This window comes from Doryrhamphus excisus, chromosome 17, assembly GCF_030265055.1.
Source record: "Doryrhamphus excisus isolate RoL2022-K1 chromosome 17, RoL_Dexc_1.0, whole genome shotgun sequence".
Taxonomy (NCBI): domain Eukaryota; kingdom Metazoa; phylum Chordata; class Actinopteri; order Syngnathiformes; family Syngnathidae; genus Doryrhamphus; species Doryrhamphus excisus.
Window position 1 is genome coordinate 14,707,538 of NC_080482.1, and position 21,120 is coordinate 14,728,657.

General features: G+C 40.4%; 1 protein-coding gene across 1 annotated transcript in view; it reads left to right on the top strand.

The window, feature by feature from the left end:
- The first annotated feature begins 215 nt into the window (after positions 1-215).
- Positions 216-21,120, top strand: part of LOC131105180 (IgGFc-binding protein-like) — a 61,783-nt gene continuing 40,878 nt past the window's right edge. The window contains exons 1-12 of the mRNA XM_058053045.1: positions 216-274; positions 341-437; positions 3,793-3,843; positions 3,953-4,104; positions 8,370-9,028; positions 11,203-11,636; positions 13,050-13,213; positions 16,022-16,198; positions 16,266-16,491; positions 18,012-18,257; positions 18,419-18,520; positions 20,483-20,630. Coding sequence (XP_057909028.1) covers positions 3,795-3,843; positions 3,953-4,104; positions 8,370-9,028; positions 11,203-11,636; positions 13,050-13,213; positions 16,022-16,198; positions 16,266-16,491; positions 18,012-18,257; positions 18,419-18,520; positions 20,483-20,630 — 2,357 coding nt within the window. The 5' untranslated portion in view covers positions 216-274; positions 341-437; positions 3,793-3,794. The remainder of the gene's footprint in view (positions 275-340; positions 438-3,792; positions 3,844-3,952; positions 4,105-8,369; positions 9,029-11,202; positions 11,637-13,049; positions 13,214-16,021; positions 16,199-16,265; positions 16,492-18,011; positions 18,258-18,418; positions 18,521-20,482; positions 20,631-21,120) is intronic.

Consider the following 21,120-nt stretch of genomic DNA (forward strand, 5'->3'; position numbering starts at 1 on the left):
GTCTATTTGTATTTGCTGGTGTCCTTTCTGCTGTTACCAAACAGCATGATTTTAGTTTTACTTACAAAAACATGCAAAAAGTCTGGGACATCTAACTGTATATTACATTTTTTATAAGCGACATGCTTGGGGATATGATATGATGTGTTCTTTTACACATTTTATTTATTATCAATAATTATTTTATTTTGTGTGTAATGTGTGTACATTCTGCAGTGTTTAAGGACACGTTGACACGGTGATGATTTGACTGGATGACTGACGTCCCTGAAAGGTCTGTTATCCCAAGCACAGCGCATCTCCAACAAAGCCACCAATATTCAATATGCTTTTCATTCAGGCATCACGTCGTGTTGTTTATCTTTGCCTCACAACGTCCTTGATATGAGCCTCCCTCCTTTTTGTCTTCTGCTGCTTCCCCCGATGAACGCTTCACGGTAAGGATGCATCTTCTCTTCTCTATGCTGATGGGACCAGTGATGTCCTGAATGCATTGAAAGTCATTGATGATGAATCTTTTTTATAGACGGCATCAATGTTGCATTGAATTACTCATAGAATCAAACTTCCAAAATTTTACAGAAATCTTTTTCCACCATGGTGCCCCTGAGTTATGCTGGTATTTATTTTATTATAGTATATGTCTGTATTATATTGTCATATGTATATAACTGTACAATATGACTGTAATGTAATCAATGAAAAGGTCAACTGTTCATTCTTCGTAGTTTTACCGCACTTTCCCTGACTTGGTGGCTTATTTCCAGTCGTATTTCCACTTATTCTGGTTATTTCTCATATGGAAGGTGGAAGCGGGTATGAACTCATTCATTTTCGACCATTTTCACTGATTGTTCAAGGTATGCAGAATATTGTGTTCTAGGGCTACATCAACATGGAAGCTACCAAAAAGAAAAATTTGACTCTCGTCTTTCATCAGGAAAAAAGGTTGTTTAGCAATTAGTCGGGATGTACACCACTTCGGTATGAGGTACATTATTTAAAAAAAACAAAAAAAAAACTTAAACTGTATTATGGAAAGCAGGAAGTGAACAAATGTAACAGTTAGTGATTGTAAAAGTACCAGATGGAGGGGTAGGATTTAATAAGCTTTGCTTCTTCCTACTCCTTTTGGACATGTGGAACTGTGAACTGATTATGGGATGCACTCAATTGGAATCTGATGCATGTTCAAATGAAATAAAACCATTACCATTACCATTACCATTACCATTACTATCTGTATGTGTATGTGTATCTGTTCCCCATCTAAATTACCTGTATTTGTATCCGTAGTTGAAGTGGCTGGGGTTTAAACCGGGAATGGGCGGAGCCTAAAGCTGTACATTATTTTAAGTCTGAAATTGATCAGAAATTGCGATATGTATTGTTTATTATTCAGCTATATGAGTGTGTATCTAAGTATATATGTGAAATATATATACTTATACATATAAAAATATGTAAGTGATCCTTGACACTTTAATATTTCATTATTCATATATATTATAATTCATTAATTTCATTGAAATGGGCTGTGTGAAGTTGATGATTCATGCATACATGGCAATAAACATAATAATATGTCAGCCTTGCTGGCTGTATTTTTCTCAGAAGCACCTTGTTCAGTACAACAAGCAGTTTTGTACAACAAACAGACTTTATATCACCAGCCACCACCCGAAACAAGCAGATAAAAAAAGAACACTGACTGATGCACGATCGTTCACAACGTGTAGTAATAAATATAATATTTTATGTATGGATCATGTGAAGTAATGACGAAATGTACTCGTTTCATGATCGTTTTGGACAAAATTAATTATCCGTAATGAGTATCCGTGTCATCCATCTTATCCTTAGTAGTGTCGCTGGAGCCTATCCTAGCTGACTTTGGGCGAGAGGCAGGGTACACCCTGGATTGATCGCCAGCCAATCGTAGGGAACATACTGTACAACACCATGAACTATTTACACCTATTTACGCTATTTACACTATTTACAATTTTTGGAACTGAACTGTGTTTGCATTCATTAAAAGGGAACTGCACATTTTTTATTTTGCCCATCATTTCCAATCCTTATTTGAAACATGAACACACAATTATTTCGCTTTTTTGTGCATTATAACACAAGTTAATATGAGCTAGCTAACAATTGGAATACACCTATTTAGACTAGGAAATCTAACAATGTTGCATGGTTTGATATCCATGCTGTGATCATGCATGAACACGTACATTGATGATAACATGTAATATTTGCAATATCTTGCCATATTTTGATGATTTAAAAAGCTACCCAAACTTCTTTCTTATGGCATATTGATACACATACTTTTGCTAGTTCTGTCCACTCTCATTGGGATGGCTGTATCTTCCAGCACAAGACGTGTGCTCCAGTCGTCAGGTAAAAAATGCTGACACCAAACCAGCATCTTGTTGAGTCTTGGTAGCAAAATTGAGAGCTAGGTATCCACTCTTCCGTCTGTGAATGACGCTGAGACTAGCGGGCTAGCAAAGCGTGATGTTAGTCCACCAGCTGCTACAATAATAACATGGCTGTAGCTTGGTTCATATAAGTCGGTTATGTAAATAGAACACTGTTTTTTAGTTTTTTTGTGAGGACTTTAGCGTCAAAATAGGTATTTCCCATGATGTCCGTTGTTAACAAGCTTATATTAACTTTCTGGTGCTAGAATGCACAGAAAAGGGAAAGAAATATGTGTTCATGTTTCACATAAGGATTGGGAATGATGGGCAAAATTCCAAATCCAAAAGTGCAGTTCCCTTTAAAAATGTCCCTTCAATGTGAACCTTGTGCATGCTACACAGCTCCATGCTTTTTGACTTCCTGCTCGCCCTGGAGCACATAAAAGTGCATGCCGAGCGCCTATAAAATGCATTTCTGCTGCCTTGTGGCTGTTTTCACGGCTTAAAACGGCACCAAACATCATCTCTTCTATTGTGCACTTGCATCATCACCTTTTTTGCCTCTAATGCAAAAACAAATGTAAAAGACATAGAAATTAATTAGTAGTAGGCAGTGAATTAGTTAATTCCTTGTGAGAGGAGTGATCACTTTTGTGAAATTATTGTGGCATCGGAGCCAGCATTATGAAGGTTTGACTTTTGGATTCTTTTCAGTTTTCAGATCCGCTGTGGCGACTCCGTAATCAGGAAAAAGCCGAAAGAAACATTCATTCATTTTCTACCGCTTTTCCTCACGAAAGGTCGCGGGCGGTGCTGGAGCCTATCCCAGCTGTCTTTGGGCGAGAGGTGGGGTACACCCTGGACTGGTGGCCAGCCAATCACAGGGCACATATAGACAAACAACCATTCACACTCACATTCATACCTATGGACAATTTGGAGTGGCTAATTAACCTAGCATGTTTTTGGAATGTGGGAGGAAACCGGAGTACCCGGAGTAAACCCACGCATGCACGGGGAGAACATGCAAACTCCACACAAGAGGGTGACTGAGGGTGGAATTGAACCCTGGTCTCCTAGGTGTGAGGTCTGCGCGCTAACCACTTCACCGCTGTGCCGCCCCAGAAAGAAACAAACAAATATAAATATAATTTTAACTTTAACTTGTGTCTGTTATCAAGAACCTGCATTGGAGGCATGTTATGACTTGCATTGAAAATGAATTACATAAACACTTTTTACAGTAGGAGGTTGCCTCCAGCCACAGATTCACTTTGTGGATCTCATAACTGTAACTTCTTTTTGTTTTTATGTGCATTTGTTTTGTAATTATTTACCATGTGTCCCATTTTTCGATCAGCCATGGAAAGATATCTTCTCGTGAGCTTGACTGCGGCTACGCTATTGTCAGGTATTTCATATATATATATTATATATATATTTTATATATTTTATATAGGTATATTCAGTCAGCATCATCGCCGGGTTGTCATCTTGATATCATTCCTTTGCTTCTCCAGTCAGTCACGGATGTGCAACAGGAAAGGAGTTCATCACGACGTTCCTCCCCAACTACCAGAATGCCTTATGGAGAGTACTTTTCCTTGGAAATGACCATAAACTCCAGGTGGTTCTCACTGCTCCGGGCTCTGAGGCCAATGTCCACATTCAGGTCAGAAATATTATTAGGTACCATGTAGGAAAAAATGTTCATGTGTGGTATTTTTTGTTCAGTGGTGGGCAAACTTTTGGACTCATAGGCCGCGATGGTTGTTAAGTGGCGGGACTCTAACCAGCGTAGTGACCCTAAGCTAGCTATGATGGCAGACCAGGACCGGGACCATAATAAATTAATAAATTCTGTAAATTGAGAGCTTTGTATTTCGGCTCAGCTCTCTCTTCACCACAAAGGACCGACACGCTTCATCTTCCCCTCACTCATGACTATTGTCTCGTCTCGTGAAACTCATTTAACCCTCCTCTTGTGTTAGGGTCAGCACCGACCCGTTTTACATTTTAATGCATAAAAAGAATCACATAACATTTGTTTATTGTATCAAGGCTTTTTGACTTTGTCAGGAAACTCTATTTCAACAAAATAAAACAAAAAAAAACATTTTTACTACATTTTAAAATGGTCTGGTTGAAATTATGACCACTGTATTGTTAGGGTCGGTTTGGACCCGGTTATAATAATATGACTATAAAGCAATATTTTGAGCCAAAACTGAAATCATAAGTGTCCAATTAGCCAACACAATGACAACCAGCTCCTCTTCTCATCATGTAAGCTTCAGGGGATTCTCATTTTGACCGCTTTTCCAGTATACCAGCAGAAAAACAAGGTCCAGACATGTGAGGTGAATTCACTCATTTGACTGATGGCTGATTTCACATTTACAATTTGGATCATGGAAAGAATGGCAAGAAGTACAGTGAACCAAGATCTGGACCTGTTCTGCTTTTTCATTTCACTTTATACTAAAGTTCTGTTGCTGAAAACAATCACTTTTTCTACCTTTTCTTGACATGAATATATATGGGTCAAAATTCACCCCAACACCATAGATGTTTCTTTAGTGATTAAAAGTGATTACAATGAGAAAATAAATCAAACTAATTGATTTAAGAGATATGTTCTATATCCCTCAGTAATAGCCAGGTAACAAAAGAACCTTCGATTTATGAATATGATTCTTTTGAGGTTCATTTGACCATTTTTGGAAATAGAAATGGAGGGGTATAGTGACAAAAAAAGGCCTACATGCCCACACCAAAAGTATTAAAAGCAACATTTTCATGGATGAGGAAGCCTAAGAAGGTAACCAAGACATGAGAAGCAAATTTGATGGTAACTTATTGTTTTTAGTGTATTTTATAGCTGATTTAATACATGGGTCAAAACCCACCCGTTAACATAAGAGATGATACCAGAAAGCTAACACAAGAGGAAGGTTAATTGTTTTCAGACCCGATTGTGATACGTGAATTCCTACAAAGTAGTTCTTCTTAACAAATGTAATAAATTTGTAGTTATAGCGTAGAAACCGCTTGCTGACCCTTATTCTAAGTATGCTTTTTAACATTATTAGAACCCTGTAGAATGAAATAACAACCCTATAGTCACCTTTACACTCCTATTGCCCAAGATAAGATAAGATATAAGAGAAAACATAATATAGACTCATATGTTAGCACTGAAAGCAGTCCTTGTTGTTGTTTGGTTTCTGTGCAGTAGTACTTCCTACAACAGGGGTGGGCAAACTTTTTGACTCGCGGGCCGCATTGATATAACAAAATTTCCGGGGGGGGCAGACTATATATTTTACACGTAACAGTCCACCTGCTATTATTGTATCTGTAAAATTGTCATGCAATCTGCTATTATTATTTATTATTTTATATTTATATTTAAATATTTTAAAAATAATAAAATATAATAATAATTAAAATAAAATTAAAATAATAATAATTATATTATTATTATGTAAAATATGCAAATATAACAATATTATTATATATAATTAATATAATAATTAGCATTAATATAATAAATATAATAATCATAATAGTTATAATAATAATATAATAATTATTATTTTAATTTGTATTATTATTATGTGCTTGTGTCTCTTTTTTCAGGAGCACTTTGTAAACAACAGACCATGTCAAACAACGAAATTGATACAACCATCAAAAGGTTGGCTCAGGCCATGATGCCAGGTTGTATGTTGAGTTTAAATTAAATACTTTTGAAAGATTGGGCGGGCCGTATTCAAACACTTGGCGGGCCGGATGTGGCCCCCGGGCCGTAGTTTGCCCACCCCTGTCCTACAATGTACTTCCTACAATGTATTACAACACCAGTGTGTAATACAATATCATCAAAACATCTTTGAATGCGTATTCTGAATGCCTTATATTTATATTTTGCATCGTTTAGCAATATTTATGCCTGAAAATATTGGGCAAAAAAAATTTCTGTTACATTTGGAAAACTACACTTTTTTATTTTGCCCATCATTCACAACGAAACATGAATACACGTCTTTGTCTTTTCAGCTATTGAAAGGTGATGCTACATCACGCTACAGTTGTTGCCATTGCAATATTGAATGATTACATGTTATCATGAATGTACCTGTTACTACTTGCTCACAGCATGCATAGAAAACCATAAAACCTTGTTGGATTTTTACAGGTTTAATGGTGGTTTAATGGTTTAATGGTGGTCTTTCTAGGCGGAATAGCTGTGTACCATTCATGCATTGATCAGCTGCCTCTTTTTGTCTATTTGTATAGCTTTATAACACACAGGAAAGATACCCTTATATAGTACATGTTCATGTATTATATAAGGATTGTGGATGATGGGCAAAATTGCCCAAAAAAGTGCAGTTTTCCTTTAAGCTTGCATTCATTCATTCATTCATTCATTTTCTACCGCTTTTTCCTCACAAGGGTCGCGGGGGTGCTGGAGCCTATCCCAGCTGTCTTGGGTTGAGAGGCGGAGTACACCCTGGACTGGTGTCCAGCCAATCATAGGGCACATATAGACAAACAACCATTCACACTCACATTCATACCTATGGACAATTTGGAGTGGCTAATTAACCTAGCATGTTTTTGGAATGTGGGAGGAAACCGGAGTACCCGGAGAAAACCCACGCATGCACGGGGAGAACATGCAAACTCCACACAGAGATGGCCGAGGGTGGAATTGAACCCTGGTCTCCTAGCTGTGAAGTCTGCGCGCTAACCACTCGACCGCCATGCCGGCCTTTAAGCTTGCATATTTTTTTTATTAATAATTAGCTTTATTCAACCACAAAACAGCATAATTCATTCATATATTTTTGAAAAACTGTGACAAAGCTGCCAGATTCGAAGCACTAAGTGGCAAGGGTCACAGAAGGGTTGGAAATATGAAATATAAAATAGTAAACAAAAATGCGAAACACTAAAACCGAAAGTAAGGTACACCCAAATTCAGGGAAGAAGTACATTTGAAACACTTCTATGCTAGGACTACGTTATGCTAGCCATAGCATTTCAGTATGTGGAATCAAACTATGGAATGGATTGAGTAAGGACCTCAAACAATGCACAACGATGAGCCAATTCAAGAAACAATACAAGCAGTTGATGTTTGCTAAATACAAGGATGAAGAGTCTTGAACCAGTCATGATGTGCTATATATATCACTATATTGACACGCACTATGGTACACATTATGGCATTGGATGCTCATATCACCTTGTACTTTGGTATGAGGTACATTATTAAAAAAAACAAAAAACAAACTTAAACTACATTATGGAAAGCAGGAAGTGAACAAATGTAACAGTTAGTGATTGTAAAAGTACCAGATGGAGGGGTAGGATTTAATAAGCTTTGCTTCTTCCTACTCCTTTTGGACATGTGGAACTGGGAACTGATTATGGGATGCACTCAATTGTAATCTGATGCATGTTCAAATGAAATAAAACCATTACCATTACCATTACCATTACCATTACCATTACCATTACCAAATGGTAAGCACATTTGGTAAAATACAAATTATCTGCAGATAAGATCTGTCATATAAAAAAAATGCTTTTCCGTCCATCACAGTCTTGCTCTGCTTTGTAAACAAACCCCCACTCTGCTTTGAATCAACGCTTTGTCTTCCGTTAGATTATTGTGATGTCACGTACGTCACTGGAAAGCACAGCACTTCTAGTTTCACCAACTGTTGGAATGAATTTGATTGAGCAACTGATTCATGACTTACCAGACCGGACCGGACCGGACTGGACCGGGATGAAAATGAACTGCCTGAATATGGCCGGAGTTTGTCCACCCCTGCCCTCATGAATGTGCTGTTGTCATTTGGCATTTCAATCAAACACAGGTAATGCTTTGACTAAATTTGACGTGATGTTGATCCACAGATAGCGTCAGTGGACTTCTCCATGAAGTTGAGTCTCTCTGCGGGAGAAAGCCGCTGGGTTTCCCTGCCGGTTGGAGCTGAACTGCAGCAGCAGTTTCTTACAGAGAAGTCAGCCGTCCGGATTTCATCAAGTGCTGACATCTCAGTGGTCGCTTTTAACCGGCGGGACCGGACAGGAGATGGCACCGTGGTTTCCCCAACAGGACAACTGGGAACCGAGTATCTGGTGTTCACGCCACAAGGAGGCACAAAGTGCATGGACAAGCTACTGGCTATTGTTAACGGCGACAGCCCCAACCAGATCACCATCATACCAAGCGCTGACGTGTCGCTGCGAGGTGGCGGTCAGTGGCGGCACGGGAAGGCGGTGACCTTTACCCTGGCCCCGCACGCATCCTACCTGGTACGCAGCCATAACGCTTGGACGGGGCTCGTTAGGTCCCAGTTGCCTGTGGCTGTCCTAGCGGGTCACCAGTGTCTCGCCATGGGTTTGGGTTGTGAACACATCTATGAACAGCTCCCCCCTGTGGCGAGTTTGGGTAAGAACTACATGGTGCCCACAACAGGAAGCTGCCATGCCACAAACTTGGCGGTGATCGTTGCGGCCGAAGACGACACTGAGCTGACACTGAATGGCGGTCATCGTGCAACACGAAAACAGTTGAGTTTTTTATACCTCACTTTTTTATATTCATTCATTCATTCGAGGGTTGCGGGGGTGCTGGAGCCTATCCCAGCTGTCTTAGGGCGAGAGGCGGGGTACACCCTGGACTGGTCGCCAGCCAATCACAGGGCATTCATTCATTCATTTTCTACCGCTTTTTCCTCACGAGGGTCGCAGGGGGTGCTGGAGCCCATCCCAGCTGTCTTCGGGCGAGAGGCGGGGTACACCCTGGACTGGTGGCCAGCCAATCACAGGGCACATATAGACAAACAACCATTCACACTCACATTCATACCTATGGACAATTTGGAGTGGCTAATTAACCTAGCATGTTTTTGGAATGTGGGAGGAAACCGGAGTACCCGGGGAAAACCCACGCATGCACGGGGAGAACATGCAAACTCCACACAGAGATAGCCGTGGGTGGAATTGAACCCTGGTCTCCTAGCTGTGAGGTCTGCGCGCTAACCACTCAACTGCTGTGCTGCCCAGTTTTTTATATTCATTCATTCATTTTCTACCGCTTATCCTCACAAGGGTCGCGGGAGGTGCCAGAGCCTATCCCAGCTGTCTTGGGGCGAGAGGCGAGGTACACCCTGGACTGGTGGCCAGCCAATCACAGGGCACATATAGACAAACAACCATTCACACTCACATTCATACCTATGGACAATTTGGAGTCGCTAATTAACCTAGCATGTTTTTGGAATGTGGGAGGAAACCGGAGTACCCGGAGAAAACCCACGCATGCACGGGGAGAACATGCAAACTCCACACAGAGATGGCCGATTTCCAATCATAGAAATACATATTATCTTCTTTTTAATTCAAGTTATTCATTTAAATAGTTGATGTATATTATGTTGTATTTTTCTTATTACATTTTATTTTGTAGTTAATTATTTAATTCAATTTAATGCTGTAAATGTACTCACGAGGGTCGTGGGGGGTGCTGGAGCCTATTCCAGCTGTCTTGTCTCTTCTATTTTATTTTTATTTTTATTTTTATTTTTATTTTTATTTTTATTTTTATTTTTATTTTTATTTTTATTTTTATTTTTATTTTTATTTTTATTTTTATTTTTATTTTTATTTTTATTTTTATTTTTATTTTTATTTTTATTTTTATTTTGTGTTGCATGTCTTTGCAGGAAAAGTGCTCTACAAATAAAGTTGATTTGATTTATATATACATAGGCGGGGTACTGGTGGCCAGCCAATCACAGGGCACATATAGACAAACAACCATTCACACTCACATTCATACCTATGGACAATTTGGAGTCGCCAATTAACCTAACATGTTTTTGGAATGTGGGAGGAAACCGGAGTACCCGGAGAAAACCCACGCATGCACGGGGAGAACATGCAAACTCCACACAGAGATGGCCGAGGGTGGAATTGAACCCTGGTCTCCTAGCTGTGAGGTCTGTGCCGCTCTTTAAGCTTGCATATCCTTTTTTTTATTAGTAATTAGCTTTATTCAACCACAAAACAGCATAATTCATTCATATAATTATGAAAAACTGTGACGAAGCTGCCAGATTCTGGTAGGTCTGCGCGCTAACCACTCAACCCCCGTGCCGCCCAGTTTTTTATATTTACTTTTTAAAATGTATTACTCAAACAAATTTGGTAGGACTACACCAGCTGATCAAATATCATGATAGTACTACTACCACATCACTACTATCAGAAGAACCAGAGTATAGCACCTGGCATGGCCCAGCAAAGTGCACTGTATTCAGATACATGCTCCGAGCAGCCCGTGTGACTCCACAAAGGTCTCTGGCAAATCTTTTGCACCTTTGAAATACGGCAGTGTGGGCGTTTCAGGTGACTTCAGGTGTTTTTAGTGTTCTCCATGGATTGTTTTCTCTCCTTATGGAGCATTTGGTACAACTAGCTTCCTTGGAAAGGGAATGTCTGTTTACAAGTAACCTCAGGCTGTTAGCATCACAGGTGGGAGAAAAAAAGAGCACCGGAGTACGGGTAATCTGGCCTCATTGGAGGGTTTTTTTAATCCTTATTGGAGATATTTTTAGATTTACCGGCATGATGTCATAATTGCCTCACACGGGACCAACAAGTCCAATAAAATGGTGTAAATGTGTACTGTAAATGACAAAGTATATTTAATCTAACATTGAAACAAATCCTTCACCAACAGGACGCTGAAGACCGCCGGACTGGTGACCGTCCAGAAACTGATCAGCAGACATCCTCTAGTCGTCCAAAGCAACAAGAGAGTCATGGTGCTCCTTCTGAGCAACAACAAACCCCATGACCCATTCTTAATCGCCCTGACCCCCACCTGCAAGATGTCCAATGACTGGACGGTGGAGACGGTGGACGGGTTCTCCAGCGCTGTAGCCATTCTGTCAGAGAGGGAGGGGTCGTCCAGCGTCAAGGTGTGCACGAGGGGACGCTGCCTGTCGCCTCGGTGGAATGACTTCATTTCAGATAAACGCTGGGTGTGGTCTAATGTGGCGGTGGGGAAGCATGAGAGTCATGTGACAGTGGAAGGCGACGCACGTATGCTGGTCTACGGCTACGGTTGGAAAAGTCGCCATGGATATGGAACTGCTGGAGTCTGCTCTTCAGGTGCACACACATGTAGAATCCACATCCACACATCCACATGTATTCCTGATCCACATGCACTCCTGATCAACATCATAACAGTGTACATTTAGCACTGTTGGACCTTAAGGAGGTTCTACGTAGAGGTTCATTCATTCATTCATTTTCTACCGCTTTTTCCTCATGAGGGTCGGGGGGGTGCTGGAGCCTATCCCAGCTGTCTATGGGCGAGAGGCAGGATTACACCCTGGACTGGTCGCCAGCCAATCACAGGGCACATATAGACAAACAACCATTCACACTCACATTCATACCTATGGACAATTTGGAGTCGCCAATTAACCTAGCATGTTTTTGGAATGTGGGAGGAAACCAGAGTACCCGGATAAAACCCACGCATGCACGGGGAGAACATACAAACTCCACACAGAGATGGCCGAGGGTGGAATTGAACCCTGGTCTCCTAGCTGTGAGGTCTGCGTGCTAACCACTCGACCACCGTGCCGCCACGTAGAGGTTCAAAATGCAAAAAAAAATGGAAGTGAGACAAAAACATGCTTATAGGAGTTTAGTTCATCAGATGAAAAGTTTTAGACCATAGCTCAAAAATACCCTGACACTCCCCGAAAGTTTCCACGAGACTAGTAAGAATGTTGATCCAGGTGGTGAAGATGCCTTCACGGAGGGCATCCACTGTCTGGATCTGATGTCCATTTTAGGAGATGAAAATTTGTTCTCAAAGGGCGGCACGGCGGTCTAGTGGTTAGCACGCAGACCTCACAGCTAGGAGACCACCCTCGGCCATCTCTGTGTGGAGTTTGCATGTTCTCCCCGTGCATGCGTGGGTTTTCTCCGGGTACTCCGGTTTCCTCCCACATTCCAAAAACATGCTAGGTTAATTAGCCACTCCAAATTGTCCATAGGTATGAATGTGAGTGTGAATGGTTGTTTGTCTATATGTGCCCTGTGATTGGCTGGCCACCAGTCCAGGGTGTACCCCGCCTCTCGCCCGAAGACAGCTGGGATAGGCTCCAGCACCCCCGCGACCCTCGTGAGGAAAAGCGGTAGAAAATGAATGAATGAATTTGTTCTCAATCAGAAATCACTCCACACTCTTTATTGCTCTCTGGTTCTACCATATCTTACTTATTGTGTGGAAATATGGGCTAATAACTATAAAAGCAATCTTCACTCGCTAAATGTACTGCAAAAAAGGTCAGTAAGGATAATTCATAATGCCGCCTACAGAGAACATACTAACTCCTTATTTCTAAAATCACAAATACTTCAACTTGCTGATATAGTTCATCTTCAAACAGCTAAAATAATGCATAAGGCTAAAAAAAACCAATTAGCTAAAAATGTAATACCAGCTTTAAGTCTTTCGTAACTTTGGAGATATACGTAGATTTACGTATGTGTGTACTTTTCCAGGCGCCCCTCCTCCTACGCCACCCAAGGATCCCTGTGAAGATGTCAAATGCAGAGAAAAGGAGCGCTGCGTGGATGGAAGATGTGTTCATGTGTCCACGGCGACCTGTCACGCGCTTGGTGACCCTCACTACATGACATTTGATGGAAGACGTTACGACTTCCAGGTAAGGTGGAGACATGCCGCTGACTCAGAAAAAATACATAATGTGGTTCATAATGCGGTTTTCCTCTTAATTTGTTGATCAGGATTATAATCACAATATAACATTGTGTGGAAATATGGGCTAATAACTATAAAAGCAATCTTCACTCGCTAAATGTACTGCAAAAAAGGTCAGTAAGGATAATTCATAAAGCCGCCGCGGTAGACTTGTCCCCTTTTTAAGGGGGTTTGTCGTGCTGCCGTTGTACGGCTTCTTAACGCGGCATTCTTTGCAAATGACAGACAATTTGTCGAGCTTTCCGACGTTCTTTGCGAATCCGTAGTGTTTCCAAACATACCATTTAAACGTTGCGGGGGGGGGGGGGGGGGGGGTTGAATATAGAAACTTCCTCGCTGCTTCCTCCATGCTGTTTTACTGGTAGTTGAATGTGCCTCACGGCTTCCGTCTGTATTCAATACAAAACGCCAAATAATGATGGTGCATTCATTGCACCTGGGGAACAGCATATGGGGTGAAGTCGAACATTAATAAAACGGCACTTGGATCGGATTTTACCGATACCCATACCCATACCCATACCCATACCCATACCATACCGATAACGCATCGCGATGAATCTCGATTTCACCTGTCAATTGCATGCGTACCAAGTGAATGAGCCAATGCACTCGCATCGATGTATCGATTATTCATTTGGGAAACAATGGTATCCATGGAAAGGAATATTCCAATCTCTTGTCTACATGCGCCGTGAAAATCAAACAGAATAGTCAATAGGGCATGCCCAGTAAAACGTAAACATCAACATCACGTGATACCGGCTTCCCCGAGTTTTTCTTTCACTTGTTGGAATAACTCCGTATTGCCAGTTTTTCGTCTGTCCAGTCTTGAAATTTAGTTTGAATCAGAAACAAACTTTGCTTAGTCCAGTGCCGATTGCTGGCCTCCATTTTTAAAAGTGAAGAACGTCTGGATCTGCGTGTTACGTCATATCTGAGCATGCGCTGAAAGAACGCACCCGGGATCAATTTAAACAGGAAAAGATCACATTCAATCTTGCTAATATTTTATAATTAAACTCAGGACATGTTTTATATAGATATATATATATATTTTAATAAAACTGGACTTGTGAATAAAGTATAGAAGGGTTTAGATTCTGTTCCACAGATGGCGGTAATGCAAACGAAAGCTGCTTGCCAACCGCCAATAAACAACAGAAGAAGAAAAACACCACGAAGAAGAAGGCACCCTGACAACTTTCCATTTGAGCGGGTACAAGATACCTCAATCGGATTGGTTAAAGCAGGGGTCTCAAACTCGCGGCCCGCTAGTTTGAGGCCCCCACCTTGATACCAAAGTTTAATGTTGAAACTACAGCTTAAAGCTGTGTGCACACCAGACACAATTAACATGATTTTGCCCCGCCCATACTGTTACCCTACCCTGTTACCCCGCCCTGTTTTGCTTTGGATTAGCAATGAAGCTAAAGGCTTATGACGCTGGGTACAAATAAATGCAGGAAATGATTTGGAATAAAAGGGAAAATACACGTCAAGATAAAGCATCTCATCAAACATGTTAAAGTTACGACGCTGCTCCCAGATGGAACTGAGTACGATGCTAACTTGCTAATTGGGTCAAATTATTAAGTTTCATTAATTTTCATGTTAAAGGTTAAATAACTGTTAATACTGTACATTTGAATCTGAAAAAATAATTTCTCTACCAACTATATGTGGTTTCTTACGTTTTTCTTATTTGCTGTTTTATTATTATTTTACTTATTTATTACTGATTGATTGATTTATTTGATTTATTCTTAATTAGTTTATTTTTTTATCTTATTTTGTGTATAGAAAAATAAAAATTAAGATATTTGAGAACAGTGGAATGTTTTATCAGATATTTTGGTGTGGAAAACCGGAACCAAAGTCCTGAAAAAGTGTAGGGTATAGCAGAGGCAAAAGCATTGAAGATAGTTTTTTTTATTGATTTTTTTTTTCAGTTTTTAATAAATGCGTTTTGGGTTTTTTTTGAAAACCTGATGCGGCCCGGCTTCACCCAGAACCTAGCTCCGGTGGCCCCCAGGTAAATTGAGTTTGAGACCCCTGGGTTAAAGGAATATTCCATCCCTGTTCAATTCTTTCCGTTTGAGCAAATAAACCAAAGTGAATTGTAATATTTCGGTCCATGTATACTATTGACATAATGGCTATTGACATAATATTTGCAAATGATGATTAATAAATGTTAATTATAAAAAGTGATATTGGATAATTCCTCACGGCACACCTGACGGTTTCTCAAGGTACACTAGTGTGCCGCGGCACAGTGGTTGAAAATCACTCATCTACAGTCCCTTCATTTAAGGATTGAAAAAAGAACTGAATTCATTGGATGAGATGAGTTCACCAACTGCTGTTTCACTTGGAGTCCACCTACGGGCTCCGTGGAAGTCTTGCTTGGACTCCACCAATATGCTCTCACATCCAAAGTCTCCTTATTAAAGGGGACCTTTAATGGTCATTTTTCGTCACTTGGAGTCTGTAGTATCAGAACCCGTTGGGAGTTTTTTTTGAAAAACCGCATTCCAAAGCCTGTTCTGTTGAGGAGGTTAAAGACTCAGTTGAGTCTTTAGGACTCATTATGTGGCCGAGGATATTTTAAGAGAGCCACTGGGAACTGGGGATACCTTTCATGTCAAGAGACCAGGTCACCAAGGACTGCTGGTCCCAGGCACTTTATAAATACCTCTCTCAGTTGTTCCCAGTTCTAAAGCTTCTGTGTGTCCGGGATGTCTCCCAGGGTGCCTGCACGTATATTATGGCAACACTTGCAGAGAAGGTACCCGGTCTCTTCCCGTTCACTGTGACCACCAAGAACGACCATCGAGGCAACCGTCGTGTTTCCTTTGTGAGGACTGTAACTGTAGACCTTGATGGGCATACCATTGTCATCGGGAGGCATAAAAAACAAGTTCAGGTAACTCACTAAATGACACTCACAGAAAAAAAATCTACAGAATTGTCATTTATTGTTCAATTCTCAGGTCAACGGTGAACTTCAGTACCTGCCAGTCACTTTGCTAGACGGAAAAGTCACCGTGAAGCATCGTAGCACCTACGCCGTCCTCAAAACTCACTTTGGTCTGACTGTGAAATACGACTGGAACATGCGGCTTTACGTCACAGTACCCTCCTCTTACTATAAACACCTAGGGGGCCTCTGTGGAAACTACAATGGAGACAAAGCAGATGACCTGCCTGAGCCAAAAGGTAAGCAGGAAGTACACAAGCAGTGCTGGTAATATACGTTATCCTCATCGAGCGGTGGGCAGAATGTGGCCTGTGGGCCGCATTAGGCCCGACAAGGGTTTTATCTATCCCACAGGGCGTTTCCAAATTCCTATTTTGAAACCTTTAACATCAAAGCTGTATCCAGCAACGTGACTTGCAGGGCTATTGTGGAAATCTGATGCAATCAAAAAGACGATCAAAGAACACAAAACATGGTACATACGTATGATCCAATACTGCACCATGTGTGCATTCTAATTCATATAGTTCTTCCACAATTACACTCATATAGTCCTGTCGCAAGGCATGTTGGGTAGGCATGTGCTACTCTCTCCCAACATTGAGGAGGTCATCGGGGTAGTAAGCAAGGAGGGACGTTAACATACTCTTGATATCCAATGTTTTGTTGTTCATAGCTTATTGTTGTTGCTGCTGGACTACCTAGCATGCTTGGCATCCATTTGTAAATAACAGTATTAAGTTATGGTAATGGTAATGGTAATGGTAATGGTTTTATTTCATTTGAACATGCATCAGATTACAATTGAATGCATCCCATAATCAGTTCACAGTTCCACATGTCCAAAAGGAGTAGGAAGAAGCAAAGCTTATTAAATCCTACCCCTCCATCTGGTACTTTTACAATCACTAACTGTTACATTTGTTCACTTCCTGCTTTCCATAATACAGTTTAAGGTTTTTTTTGTTTGTTTTTTTAAATAATGTACCTCGTACTTCGGTAGGAGGTACATTATTTAAAAAAAACTTGTACCGAAGTACAAGGTGATATGAGCATCCAATGCCATAATGGGTACCATAGTGCGTGTCAATATAGTGATATATATAGCACATCATGACTGGTTCAAGACTCTTCATCCTTGTATTTAGCAAACATCAACTGCTTGTATTGTTTCTTGAATTGGCTCATCGTTGTGCATTGTTTGAGGTCCTTACTCAATCCATTCCATAGTTTGATTCCACATACTGAAATGCTATGGCTAGCATAACGTAGTCCTAGCATAGAAGTGTTTCAAATGTACTTCTTCCCTGAGATCATATTTCTCCTCTCTTGTAGAGAAGTATTGGATGACATTTTTAGCTAATTGGTTGTTTTTAGCCTTATGCATTATTTTAGCTGTTTGAAGATGAACTATATCAACAAGTTGAAGTATTGACAAAAAATTAAAAATTTTAAAAAAAAACTATATTAGGAAAGCAGGAAGTGAACAAATGTAACAGTTAGTGATTGTAAAAGTACCAGGTGGAGGGGTAGGATTTAATAAGCTTTGCTTCTTCCTACTCCTTTTGGACATGTGGAACTGTGAACTGATTATGGGATGCACTCAATTGTAATCTGATGCATGTTCAAATGAAATAAAACCATTACCATTACCATTACCATTACCATTACCATTACCATTACCATTACCATTACCATTACCATTACCATTACCATTACCAGACTAAAGCTTTCTGGTTTCTTTGTTGAACTCTTGCAGGCTCTCCCCGCTCAGCAGTACTAAAGATGATTCAGCAGTGGAAAGTGAAAGATTCAGATGCGTTCTGCCAAGATGGTTGTGGTGGACGCTGCCCCACGTGTCCACCAGAGAGACATTATTTCTTCAGCCTCACCACAAAATGCGGCATACTCACAAAGGCCGATGGTCCATTTTCATCCTGCCACAAAGTTCTCAACCCCTCTTTGTACCTGGCGGACTGTTTATACGATGTATGCATCAATAAGGGTAGGCAAAACAATGCAGGCACACACAACCCAGGTTTAAAAAGACTATTGGAAATATTTTTGCCTTGTCGTCTTTGCATATTTGCTGAATCGGCCTTTTCATGACATCTCTGTACTGCACGTTTGGATGAAATCTGTTGATTTGATTGTGTGCTTTTCCAGGCGCAAAACAGTTTCTCTGCGATAACCTGAAGAGTTATAGCGACGTCTGTCTGGCAGAGGGAGTGAAGATCAATCCCGATTGGAGGATGATCACTAAGTGCCGTAAGTCGATGGGTTGAACGCAATCTCTGCTGGATCGTTTGGACCACAGAACATTTTTGCAACAGGAAGTTACAAAAATATCCATGTCAAATTGTCAGGCAATGTTTACATGCCTGAAAAATCCCAAAAGTCATACCCCAAGTAACGACATTCTTAATTTAAGAAAAACTTACTCGCTGCATGGAAAGATCATTTCAATCGTTTTCAGTTTTTTACTCAAACCTTTTATTATTAAGGGAGAAAAAATTCCAAAGCTACATGGCCCTTTTAAAATTATAACTTAACTGTGGTTTATCACACCTGAGTTCAATTTCCTGATTACTGCCACACCCGTTCTCGATCAAGAAATCACTTAAATAGGACCTGCCGGACAAAGTGAAGATCCCCAAAATCTGAACATCATGCCGAGATCTAAATCGAAATTCAGGAACAAATTCGAAAAAAACCGAGATGTATCAGTGTGGTTTTAAAAAGTTATCAAGCCATTTGTTACAGAGAACATACTAACTCCTTATTTCTAAAATCACAAATACTTCAACTTGCTGATATAGTTCATCTTCAAACAGCTAAAATAATGCATAAGGCTAAAAACAACCAATTAGCTAAAAATGTCATCCAATACTTCTCTACAAGAGAGGAGAAATATGATCTCAGGGAAGAAGTACATTTGAAACACTTCTATGCTAGGACTACGTTATGCTAGCCATAGCATTTCAGTATGTGGAATCAAACTATGGAATGGATTGAGTAAGGACCTCAAACAATGCACAACGATGAGCCAATTCAAGAAACAATACAAGCAGTTGATGTTTGCTAAATACAAGGATGAAGAGTCTTGAACCAGTCATGATGTGCTATATATATCACTATATTGACACGCACTATGGTACACATTATGGCATTGGATGCTCATATCTCCTTATACTTCAGTACGTGAAGAAAAAAAAACATAAATTATATTAGGAAAGCAGGAAGTGAACAAATGTAACAGTTACTGATTCATCTGATTCATGTTCAAATGAAATAAAACCATTACTATTTCTAAAGCTTTCGGACTCCAGCCAACCACAGTGAGAGCCAATATCCACAAATGGCAAAAACATAGAAAAGTGATGAACAGTCTCAGAAGTGGCCGGCCGACCAAAATGACCCCAAGAGCACAGTGACAACTCATCCAAGAGGTCACAAAAGACCCCACAACAACATTCAAAGAACTGCAGGCCTCGCTTGTTTCTAGTTAAGAAAGACACCATGGCAGAGTCCCGAGACCCAAACCACTGCTGAACAAAAAGAACATTACAGCTTGGCTCCATTTTGCCATCAACATCTTGATGATCCCTAAGAACTTTGGGAAAATACTCTACAGTATACAAAACGTTTTGAAAGGTGTGTGTCCCATTAAATCTGGCGTAAAAGTAACGCCGCAAACTAACAGTAAAATATAGTGGTGGTAGTGTGATGGTCTTGGGCTGTTTTGCTGCTACTGGACCTGGAAGACAAGGAACCATGAATTCTTCTGAAGGAGAATGTCCAGCCATCTGTTGGTGACCTCAAACTGAAAGCAACTTGGGTTGTGCAGCAGGACAATGATCCAAAACACACCAAGTCCACCTCTGAATGGCTGAAGAAAAACCAAATGAAGACTTTGGAGTGGCCTAGTCCAAGTCTTGACCTGAATCCTATTGAGATGATCCTATTAAAAAGGGGCTGAATGATTGAGTGGGCCAAAATTCCACCATGTGGCCACAACATGCACATCAATAAGCAAGCAACGGTCAAAATAATAAGAAATCAGGAAGGGGACACACACATTTCCACACCACTGTACATACAGAAATGTGAACGCTGATGTGATGTTCGCATGTTTGTTAGCTGTTTGGACTTCATTTCAGCAGAGTTCTGACAAGAATCCTCATATTTCCCAATGGTTTTCCTAACAATTATCAATGTTTCCTTCCCTAGCCTTTTCCTGTCCAGCAGGGAGCCACTATGAAGCGTGTGGTACTGCATGTCCTGCTTCCTGTGGGTCCAAAGATAGTGGCGAGGATTGTGATGCCCCTTGTGAGGAGGGATGCCAGTGTAATGAAGGACTTGTACTTAGTGGAGACAGGTATTTGGGTATCAAAAGCATCACATTTAGATGTAATTTTCCAAACTTGGTAATGGTTTTATTTCATTTGAACATGCATCAGATTACAATTGAGTGCATCCCATAATCAGTTCACAGTTCCACATGTCCAAAAGGAGTAGGAAGAAGCAAAGCTTATTAAATCCTACCCCTCCATCTGGTACTTCAATCACTAACTGTTACATTTGTTCACTTCCTGCTTTCCATAATACAGTTTATGGGGTTTTTTTGTTTTGTTTTGTTTTGTTTTGTTTTTAATAATGTACCTCGTACCGATGTACGAGGTGATATGAGCATCCAATGCCATAATGTGTACCATAGTAAGTGTCAATATAGTGATATATATAGCACATCATGACTGGTTCAAGACTCTTCATCCTTGTATTTAGCAAACATCAACTGCTTGTATTGTTTCTTGAATTGGCTCATCAAACTTGACACTACACTTTATTGCTTTATTGCTCTCTGGTTC